Source organism: Mastomys coucha, unplaced genomic scaffold (assembly GCF_008632895.1).
Source record: "Mastomys coucha isolate ucsf_1 unplaced genomic scaffold, UCSF_Mcou_1 pScaffold5, whole genome shotgun sequence".
NCBI lineage: Eukaryota > Metazoa > Chordata > Mammalia > Rodentia > Muridae > Mastomys > Mastomys coucha.
In genome coordinates, this window is record NW_022196911.1 from 55,998,368 (window position 1) to 56,009,812 (window position 11,445).

At 47.5% G+C, this 11,445-nt stretch overlaps 1 protein-coding gene across 1 annotated transcript in view; it reads right to left on the minus strand.

The window, feature by feature from the left end:
• Window positions 1-10,690, minus strand: part of Tmem11 (transmembrane protein 11) — a 15,437-nt gene extending 4,747 nt beyond the window's left edge. The window contains exon 1 of the mRNA XM_031352646.1: window positions 10,373-10,690. Within this exon, the coding sequence (XP_031208506.1) occupies window positions 10,373-10,566 (194 nt within the window). The 5' untranslated portion in view covers window positions 10,567-10,690. The remainder of the gene's footprint in view (window positions 1-10,372) is intronic.
• Between the last annotated feature and the right edge of the window lie 755 nt (window positions 10,691-11,445).

Here is an 11,445-nt window from a genome sequence, read left to right on the forward strand (position 1 = left end):
CCCAAGGGCGTATGAGGGGGCAAATCTGAGAGGACTAGGAAGTGAGAGTGCTCAAGTTTCATGATGTGAAATCCTCAAATAACCAATAAAAATATTATGGAAAATAGAAATGAAGTGAGATGAGCAAGCCATGAGGGACAGGCCTGAGGTAAACAGCACTCCTCCCTGGCCTCCGTCATACACTTTTAGCCAATAAATAGCTCCAGCATCTAGGTTTCAGCCCTGCTGGAGTTCCCATCCCGACTTCCTTCATTGATAGACTATGGATGAGGAAGTGTAAGCCCAATAAACCCTTTCCTCCCCAACATGCTTTGGTCATAGTGTTTGATCGTAGTCATAGTAACCCTGACTAGTTTACAAGTGAACCTAAGATATTTTGTAAGTATTTTGACTGCACCTGCATTGTGATTGCCTGTCATGTCAATGATGGAGTGTGGGATTTTCCACTTGTGGCATCAAATGAGCACTCAAAAGTTTCAAAATTTGAAGCTTTTCAGATTAAGAGATAAAATACTGTACCCTCCTGCAATGATGATCCAATGTGAAATGGCAGCTGAGAGTCAAGGGCTGGGGGACACTAACAACAAAATGCCTGAGAAAATGAATCCAGTGGAAAAGGCAAAGTAGAGAACGCTCTTATAATACGACTCTTGTTCTGTGTGTTGTATGCGTGTGTAAGTGCTCAGGTAGGTGTGTGCATCTGGAGGCCAGAGGTCAGTGTTGTTTTCTCTCCTCCACCTCCTGGCCCTACCATGTTTTTTATGGGTAGCCCTGGCTGTCCTGAAACTCACTTTGTAGACCACCAGGAAGTACTTGAACCTTGAATTCAGAGATCCCCCTGCCTCTGCCTCAAACAAAGCCTCTTTAAAAAAAAAAAAAAAAAGTAAGGTCCCCAGAGTTTGCCAACTGGCTAGACTGGCAGGCCAACAAGTATTCCAGGCATCCATTTGTCTCTTCCCTCCCCCAGCACTGGGGTTACAGATACAGGCTGGCACATCCAGCTTCTATTTAGGGACCCCTCCTGCAAGCAGAGGGAGTGCCTTATCCACTGAGCTATCTCTTCAGCCCCTTTCCACTAAATGACCTCTGACCCTACACTTAGCACAATCTCTGGTCCTACACTGTCCCAAGCACTTTGCTAACAGTGGGTGAGGGGTCATTCTATCCTGAGCCCTTCAGTGGCTCCAGTATCTCAGGTCATGGGCCATGCCTAGATCAATCAGTTTTGTGTAAGGGATGGGGACAGTTAGGAGTCACTTGGAAATGTTGGCATCGCAGCAAAAAGTAGCTATAAGGGAAACTCTCTGGGATACAGGTACCCCAAGAATGTCTGGCAGGCTGTGTAAAGGGCTCTGTAGTTCCTGCCTCACCCCCAACCCAAGGCTAGACCTCAAATGTCAGTCTTCCCAAAGTCTAAAAATATCTGTTTAAGACCCAAGTCTGTTTAAAGCTGAGTTATATGATAAGAGCAAAATCTGCCCAGTAAGTGAGAAAACTAAATGTGCCCAAGTAAGGCACAGCATCCTGTAGTGGACATGCAAGCAGCAGGTGCCTTTCATGCCTCCCTTAGGTACCGAGCTAAAAAGCTCTGTTGCTGTCTTCAGTTGTCAACTAGGAAAGTAAGGACACGAGGCTTCACAAGCCAAGATGCAGGGCAGTCTCCACTATGTGGGAAAAGGCAAGACTCGCTTCCTACTCCTTAAGTGATTGAGTACAAGGTGTTTGGTTCTGTTTGTTTTTAAACAGGATATCCCTGGCAGGTCTTGAACTCACAACAGATCTGCCTACTGAGTCCTGGGATTAAAAATGTGGGTCCTGCCGGGCAATGGTGGCCCACACCTTTAATCCCAGCACTTGGGAGGCCAGAGGCAGGTGGATTTCTGAGTTCGAGGCCAGCCTGGTCTACAGAGTGAGTTCCAGGACAGCCAGGGCTACATAGAGAAACCCTGTCTCAAAAACATGTGGGCCGCGACTGTTTGACTGAAACACAAATTTTTAGACAAATTATCTATGATAAGATATACATAACAAAATTTAGCACCTTGTTAAATACAGCTACACCATTACAGAACTAATCTCCAGAGGTTTAAATTAAAAATCTTATCCATCGAACCCCCTTGTACCCACCGTCCTATTTTCTATTCTACTCAGCTATTCTAGGTACTACACATTCATGGAATGTTTGTTCTTGTGTGGAGTGCCCATTTCATTTTTTTTTTTTTAACTTTTCGCTCCTCCTCCTCCAATTGGGTCTCACTATGTAACTAACCCTAGTTGTTCTGGTACTTCCTACCTAGACCACATGGTCTTGAACTTGAGATCCACCTGCCCCTTACTTCTGGAGTACTGGGATTAAAGGTGTGCACCATCACATCTGGATAATGTATGGAAGTCACAGATGCCAGCTTTCCTGCCCTTATGTGAATTCCATGGACAGATCTCTTATCAGGCAAATATTGAGCCTCCTATTTTCAATTCTTTTGGACAAATACCCAGATGTACAGTTGCTAGGAAACACAGTAATTTTATTTTTAAAACTCTGTTTTTATACTTATTTCTAGACTAAATTTTATGTTTCATGTAAGGATGTTTTGCTTGCATGTATGCCTGTGTACCACTTGTATGTCTGGTACTGGCAGACATCAAAAGAACACTAGAGTTACTGACAGTCAGTCGTGAGCTGCCCAAGGGTTAGAACTCAGGCTATCTGGCAGAGTAGCCAGTACTCCAGCTCACCAAGCCAGCTCTCCAGCCCCACTTATCTTAATTTAATATTTCATTTCAAAGGAACACATACATGCCAGAGTGTGTATGGAGGTCAGTGCTCCAGGTGTTAGCTTTCTCCTCCCACTAAGTGAGTTCCAGGGACGCGTCCTTACTTGACAAGCCTTATTGGCCTTTGTGGCCAACTGTAAAGTAAAGTGGCCTTTATTTCTAATTTATTTGAGACAAGGTCTTAAGTAGCCCAGGCTGGCTTTGAATTCAGTCTGTACCAGAGAATGACTGAACTCCTGACTCTCCTGCCCCCACATCCCAAGTGCAGAGTGCAGGCATGTGCCACTATATGTAGCTGACAGGAGTTTTTGATAGACTGATAACTGAACCCTTGGTTTGTATTTTTAAACACATTTTCTCATGTGAAACATGGTGATGCACTCCCATTATCCCTGCACATGGGCATGGAGGTGGAAGGACCCTAGTTCTAGGCAGCTCAGCATCAATACCATAATTTTATGCCACTTTCACCCCCCCCAAAACTATGTACCCCTTAGGGGCACTTTCTTCTCCCTTGATACTTCTCAGTTGTTAGTAGCTACCAACCTGCTTCTTGACTCTGGATTTGCCAATTCTGAGACTCCAGATAAACAGAACTACACACAGTGTTGGGTTTTATGACAGGCTTCTTTCACTTAACACTATGCTTTTAAGAGGTATCATATATTAAGTTAGCTTAACATAGTTAATGTAGTTTTTAAGAACTTAAGAGAGCTATATGGAACATGTATCTAAGGCTCTGTACACCAAAAGATCAACAGCTGGGGCTGGAGAGATGGCTCAGCTGTTAAGAGCATTGATCGCTCTTCCAAAGGTCCTGAGTTCAAATCCCAGCAACCACATGGTGGCTCACAACCACCTGTAATGAGATCTGACGCCCTCTTCTGGTAAGTCTGAAGAAAGCTACAGTGTACTTAGATAAAAATAATAAATCTTAAAAAAAAAAAAAAAATCAACAGTCATTTTCTTCCAATGATGGTCTAATAGTTGACCATAACATTTTATTTCTGATAAGACTTTCTGCTTAAAAACAAAACAAGAGGTCTGTGAGATGGCTCCATGGGTCAAGGTTCTTGTCACCATGCCTGAAGAGGAGGAGTCTGAGCCCTGGGACTTCTATATTTGAGGGAAGAAAACCAACTCCAATAAATTGTCTTCTAACCTCCACTTGCACACACTGTGGCATGACTGCACACAAATAAATGTAAAAGAAAACTTAAATTACAGCAAAATAAAGCAAACGAGCATGTGCATGTAGAGGCCAGAGCAGGATGTCAGATGTTGCCTATCCTTGGCTACCTCACTGTCTTGAGACAGGACTCATGTGTGGAAAGTAAGTAAAATGTGCTGTGTCTTTTTTCCCCCCAAGACAGGGTTTCTCTGTATAGCCCTGGCTGTCCTAGAACTCAGAAATCCGACTGCCTCTGCCTCCCAAGCGCTAGGATTAAGGGTGTGTACTACCACCGCTGTGTCTTTTCTGTTGAAATGAAACACAGGAAGTCACCTGCAATCTGTGCCTCCTTCGGCAAGGGTTTGGCCTGCTCTTCCGACCACTGGGACCTGCCGACCTGGGGCTTACTCTTCCTAGTTCTAGAAGCTCTGATCTTGGGACAAGCCCATAACCTAACATTTGTCTAAAATCAAAGTATATGCTCAAGACTGGGCCTCCTGCTTTCAAACATACTTTCCTTAGGAACAGTGCTACTCTTTCTGTTAACATCCCATCAGAACGCCAAGCTCTGCTGCTGTGCTTGCCCACATGACTGATGATATTACAACTGGACACCCTTCCGCAGAAGTAAACAAACCTTTATGTTTTGTTCTTTGCAAGGAGACCTCAGACCCATTTCTAATACCACTAAAACAAAAGCTTGCCATTTGGCTAGGCTAGCTGGCTAGCTTGCCCTCAAGATTCACCTATTTCTGCCCCTCTCCCCCAAATGCTGGGGTAGAGACAGCCATGCCCAGCATTTAGGTAAGTGCTAAGAATCTGAACTCAGGTGTGCAAGCACTTGTACCCACTTGAGGTACCTCTCCAGCCCCCTATATCCATTTTGTTGTTGTTTTGAGACAAGGTTTCTCTGTGTAGCCCTGGCTGGTCTCACAAAGATCCACATCCATCTGCTTCCTAGTGCTGGAATTAAAAGTGTACATAACCACTGACCAATTATGTATTTTTTCTTCTTAAAAAGAAAAATCTCAACTGAGCTTGGTAAGACATATTTGTAGTACCAGCTACCCTGAAGGCTAAGGCAATAAGACTGAGCTCCAAGCCTGAGTTCACGTTCTTTGGGAAACACCTTTCCAAAAAGAGAAAGGGGAAGGGGAAGGGGAAGGGGAAGGGAAGAAAAGGAAGGAAGGAAGGAGGGAGGGAGGGAAAGAAAGAAAGAAAGAAATGAAACCAAGCTGGGGATGTAGCTTGGTAAAGGCAGACTGCTTGTATAAGGCTCTAGCTTTGATCAACAATGGGCCAGAAGTCCCCCACATTCTCTGCTGCATAAAAGTTCAATGCAAGCCTGGGTTATATGAGACCCTAGCTCAAAAACAAACAAAATCCAAATAATTATTCAATAATAATACAGAGCAGAGATCAGTTACCCATGGGCCCTCCACTGCTAAGGCAGAGAGGAGGGGAAGGAGGAAGGGAGAGTAAGAGAGAAGGGGGGGGGTAGGAAAGAGTGTATGCAGTGTGTGCGTCGGGGGTGGGGTGTGTGGGAGGTCTCTAGATCCAGAACTCAATCTGACGATCCACTTCCTGGGCCCCAGATTCCCAGGCAGGGTTCAAGTGGAAACTCACATCTATCTAGGCTAGAAACTGGTGCTTGGGCCTTTAAAAAAACAAACAGGGGCTGGAGAGATGGCTCAGCAGTTAAGAGCACTGACTGCTCTTCCGAAGGTCCTGAGTTCAAATCCCAGCAACCACATGGTGGCTCACAACCATCTGTAAAGAGATCTGAAGCCCTCTTCTGGGGTGTCTGAAGACAGCTACAGTGTACTTAGACATAATAATAAATAAATCTTACAAACAAACAAACAAACCAACAACCACACAGAGGATGTTTTCATCAAAGTATCCCCATCTAGCTCTGCCTGAATGCAACAGGTTTCCAAGACTGTGTAATGAGAGACAGGAGAAAAGCTGGTGTGGCACAATAGCCCTGCCCTTCCAGAGAGCACCAGTTGAACACCCACATGAGGCGGCTCACAACCACCTGCAACTCCAGCTCCACACTCACATGTGCACTCAGACACACCATTAAAACAAATCTTGCATGCATCTTTAATCCCAGCACTTGGGAGGCAGAGGCAGGTAGATCTCTGAGTTTGAGGCCAGCCTGGTCTACAGATTGAATTCCTGTCTTGCTACCCTGAGCCACTTTCCTTTTTTTTAAAAAAAATTTTTTTTGGGGGGGGGTTTTGAGACAGGGTTTCTCTGTGTAGCCGTGGCTGTCCTGGAACTCACTCTGTAGACCAGGCTGGCCTCGAACTCAGAAATCCGCCTGCCTCTGCCTCCCAAGTGCTGGGATTAAAGGCGTGCGCCACCACCGCCCAGCCTCTGAGCCACTTTCCTTGTTTTCCCAAAGCACTGCAGGAGTGTGAGGACCTGGCTGGGTACAAAAGAAGACAGGAGCAAAACACCTACAGCACAGTACCATTTCAAGCACTGACAGACACAGGCAACTAGTGGCAGCCCCAATAACTGTCAGAGAGGCAGAAACTCTCCTACACAGCCTTCATCTGAAGACCTGTGGTGAAAATGCAACGCTTACTGGCTTCCCCAGGAACTCTGGGCCTACCAGAGGCAGTAAGAACGATTTTCATACACAGAGGCTCATGAACCACACTGCCCACCCCAGCCACTGCTCTTCACCCACTAAAGAAACAAGCCACAACCAACCTAAGCTGGCCAGAGAAGCCTTGTTGTTCCTCCCTGGACACTGTCAACCCTGCCTTTCTCAGAGGTGGGATCCACTGAAATGAGCTTGCAGAATTGAAATGAAAGCAGGTATCAAAGCAAGTGGAACTCAGGCTGCTTGAATAAACCCAGGAAAATAGAAATATACCCCCAAAGACTGGACCATGGCAGAGGCCAACTTACACATATATGTCTGTGAGCAGAACATGTGGCTCAGCTATGAGTGCTGTTATCTCTCACTAGCCAACAGGCAGAACCCCCATACCTCAATCCCCATCTAGTGGCTATATATAGATCAAGAGACTTCGGTGTATATCCCAGGCCTGCTTACCTCGTCCAGATCAGGAGGAAGAATCCTACCACACATACCAAAGCTAGAATGAGAATCTCTTAAAATATTAAATGCCTCAAATCCCTAGAGTCCTCTGCTCTAAAAGGATCAGACCAGAAAGGGGGTCTATCATCCCAGGAATGCAAACAATGGTTGTTCAGCTGTAGTGGGTACTAACCCTACAATGGCCACTGGGACCTTGCTCTCCCTCCCACCCCCATATGGAAGACAAATGACATGGTCTTCCAAGAAAGGTAGAGGCAACCATCCCCATGACAATTTGCTGTCTAACGAATGCCCAGAACAGGGGAAAGAAACTTGAATACCCCAGGCCACCCTGTATCATGATCAGATACAGATCAATTATCTTTATAAGATCATCAAAAAAGGAACTCAGAGTACAGGGCCATACTCACATTCCAACAATCATGGAGATCTCAGAGATGCTCAGGGGCTCTGAGCAGCACCAAGTAACCCAAGAAAGGATAGGCAGGGCTGTCTGAGAGCTGGTCCAGGCTGGCACACAGGTGGCAGAATACAGACACCTGCTCTGCTTTCCTAAATGGGTAAGTATGCCTCAAAGAGGCCAGCAGGACAAACGGCAATCTGTTTGCTGTGCTCGCTGTCAGTATGCTCAATTTTGGACAAGAATTCAGGTTACAGCTCAGAGTTTGATGTTCTTCATTACAAATACTGTTGTTTCCCTAGATTTAATGGAGTGGAGAGAAGAATCAACACACAAGCAGCTCTGTTTACTCCTTTCCCCTCCAACTGTAGTCTAGATCAGTACTGTTCCTATCTACTTTACTGAAGGAAACTTCTCTCTACGCTTAGTCATTAGCCCAAAGCAAGTACTGGGCACCAGACACATGGTCTATCTGAGAGCTACACTTTTCACTGTATTTAATTTTAACTTCAATGTAATTGCCACATATGGCTAGCAGTTACTGAACTGCTACAATAACTGTCACTCAGCTCCAGTACTAGCCTGTGTTTCTGGACTTAACAGGCAAAGCAAGAACCACTGCACACTAAGGTGACAACCAGCACAAAGCAGGGCCTTAACTACAACATATGGACCAGAGTATGCAGCCAACTGGCAAACACAATGTCTGTTCAAAGCACTGCCCATTCCAGCCCTTGTCACAAACCACACAGCATCCCCTTTCGTCTCAGCACAGGGCAGGCAGCAAGGTGTGAGCAACTCTGGAAAGTGCTCTTAACATGAAGCTGAAATTTGAGTCAGTCCAAATGTGACATGGAACAAAGTCACTTAGGAGCCACAAACAACTTGTGTCATGAGAGCCAATAATACACTCAGTGCTCGCAATCTATGGTGCTGAGCATACAATTATTCTGGCCTGCTCCACCCAGTCAGGCCACCAAGTGAGCAGGAATGGAGGTGTGCCCAGACAAGGAGGGAGTTATGTTTCCATGCACGGCCTAGAGTCGGGGAGGCCTTAAGGAGATGGGATCCTGGGAATCAACCCTTTGGAAGGGCCTTCCCACAAAGGCCAACAGAGAGGTAACCTCCAGTCACTCGAAGGAGGGCGGATGACAATTCTCAAATCATAAAATCAGATGCCCCATTCCTGGCAGACATATAGCACCTGCATGCTTGGGTAGAACCTTCAGTTCCTGGCCAAAGATCACAACCTGAACACCTACAGGACCAGGAGGATAACCTTAATTAGTCAAGATGTCAGGTGAGAAGCAAACATCAGTTGTTCTGAAGAGAGTCCACCTCTCTCTGGCTTTATAGTGAATTCTGTCTGCATTTAAATTCCCTTAAAGCTGCTGAAGCATAACCATTAAGGCCTGGACTCAGACTATGGGTGGCTGGCTGACAAATGTTTTTAATTAGTATTTGTCAAGACAAAGGAAAAAATTCTCTATTTTCTTAGGTAGGCTAGCAAGACTCCTCCTGTCTCATGCTTGACGCATGCATGTTTAGGCCTTTCAGACCGTGTCCAGAAACGAGAGTATGGTAGGGTGTGGTGGCCCACACCTTTATTCCCTGTGCTTGGGAGGCAGAGGCAGGCTGATCTCTGTGAGGTCAAGGCCAGCCCGGTCTACAGAGTGAGTTTCAGAACAGCCAAAGCTACACAGTAACTCTAATGACTCTACATATGCAGCTCTAAAAACAGGCAAACAAAAATATCAAGAGTATCTATGTCTGCTCTAGGTCTTCGAGGAAGGTTCTTCCCTTCTACTGGGCTGACATTAAAATCCTGACAGCATTCTTAGGGATTTAAGGACATGGAAAACAAGAAAACCTCTCTGGCTGTCGTTAAATGTCTAAGAAATAAGTGGGAGTTAGAAAAAAAATTCCTTGTCACTGCTTTTCCATGTCACAGTAAATGCAGAATGGATTATTTAGCATAACCGAACTCAAGAATAAAACTGGCTACTTCTGCCAAGCAGGAAGAAGAATCGTGTGGGATGGGAAAGCTCTCTGTAAGCAATAGCAAGAAACATGGGAGGCATCAGTCAAAAAGGAACGACGCAGATTATTTGAGACACACAACTTTTATGGTTGACAGTACTCATTGGAAAAGGAGAAAAAAAAGCCAAACTTTCCCTTTTTTCTGACATCCACAGTAAAATGCGGAGGACTTAGCAAAACGGACCAGGCAGGTTAATCTTGTAGCGCCACCGATATACACCCACCTCCCCCAACTTCTTGTGGTTAAACAGCTTCGAGTAACCTATTAGCTAAAAATAAGTCCCAGAAGGAAAAGGGTACAAGTTCAACTTGAAACACGTCAACTACTCTTGTCATCCGGAAATCACTGGAAGAAACAAACCCCTAGCGCCCCCAAACGCACTGAGTAGAAAAGGTCACTATAAAGGACTTAGGGCAAAAGTGCTTGAAGAGAACCCTCAAAAAGTGGCGACGACTGCTCTCTCAGAAGGCGGCCAGGCACAGGCTCTTGGAGGCGCGCCGGGCAAGCTGCCGCTCTCTGCAAACGACCCTATATAGCAGACCGCCCCGCGAACCTCTACCCTCCTCTTCTCCCAGGAGCCCATCCACGCCACACCGGGCGCCCAGGCCGAGAGGGCCACGTGCGCGAGCCAGCGGCCCAGAGCTCATACGCGGATCGGCAGGACAGCTTGGCGGCCCTCACAGCTACTCACCCTGGCTCAGGGCCCACCCGGTTGCGAGTCGCCGCCCCTCCTAGTCGCGCTCCCCTCTCTCCTGGCCGTCGCGCCGCCCCACTCCTCCCACACCTAGGCCCCAGCAGACTGGGCCCCGCGCGTGGCGGGCACACGATCTGGAGTCGCGCGTGGCACAGAGGCTTCGCCGGCTGGGCGGTCGACCTCCGCCCGCGGTCGCGAGCCCAGCTTACCTCTCTCGGGATCCGCCGCCGCCGGGACCCAGACGCCTCCTTCCCCACGCGGCCATCTTGGAGACTCTCGGTTCGTCGGGGGCTGGAGCCGACGCGGCTCGGGGCGCGCGCGGGCCGAAGGGAAATGTAGTCCGGTGAGCCGCGCGTACGCGGTGGGAGGTTGCGAGAGGACTATACTGCCCACAATGCCTCATGCCGGAAGCCTGCTGTAAGCTGCCGCGCGCAAGAGGGCGAGGGGTGGGCTCCGCCTGGGCAAAGAGGCTCCGAGTCGCAAAGTGCGAGTCGCTGCGCCCACCGTCTGGACGTCCTTGGGCGCCCAGAGCGAGTGGCTGAAGGAGAGCGGAAAAGAAAGCGCCTACCACTCCCAGAGCGCTTCGCGCGACGATCCCGCCCTTACGGCCTGAGAGGCCCAACCCTTAGCCTCGGCCCTGGTGCCCTTCACCGTGGCTTCGGCCGCTGGGGGCCTGCATTCCTAGTTCTCACACTTTACAATGGGGCAGCTTAACCTCCTCTATTTCTCTCTTCCCATCTGCAGACCAGAACCCGTGCACCTCCAGTCTGAAGGTTACCTTTGCCTCCGCAGTGTCAACTGCCCCCCATCTCCTGAGCAGTTTGCCAGGCTGACAAATCCAGAGATTTTGAGGGTCTGTAGATGTGCTTGACCTAAAACGCCTTTTTCTCCCAGTCAGGTTTTATGCTTGTTTGGTTTTTAGAAAGTTCCTGGTTTTCAAATTGAATATGCTACCCCGCCTCCGATTGCCAAACTCTAACACAAAGCAAGTGTGGCCGAAGAATAGGGATGTGTAGAGACATCAAGATTAAGGTATGAAGAGCTGCAGCGATTGTTCAGTGGTTAAGAGCACTGTCTGCGCCTTCAGGGGACTGTATCACTTTCTGGCACGTGGCGGCTAACAACAGTCTGCTGTTGCAGTAAGGTCTGACGCCCTCTTCTGGCCTCACGACCACGGCACGTGTGGTAGTGCACAAAAACCACCCAGACCCAATCAATCAATCAATGCCAGTTGATAGTGCTGGAATCCCTTCCCAGACACAATAAACAAACAAACAAACAA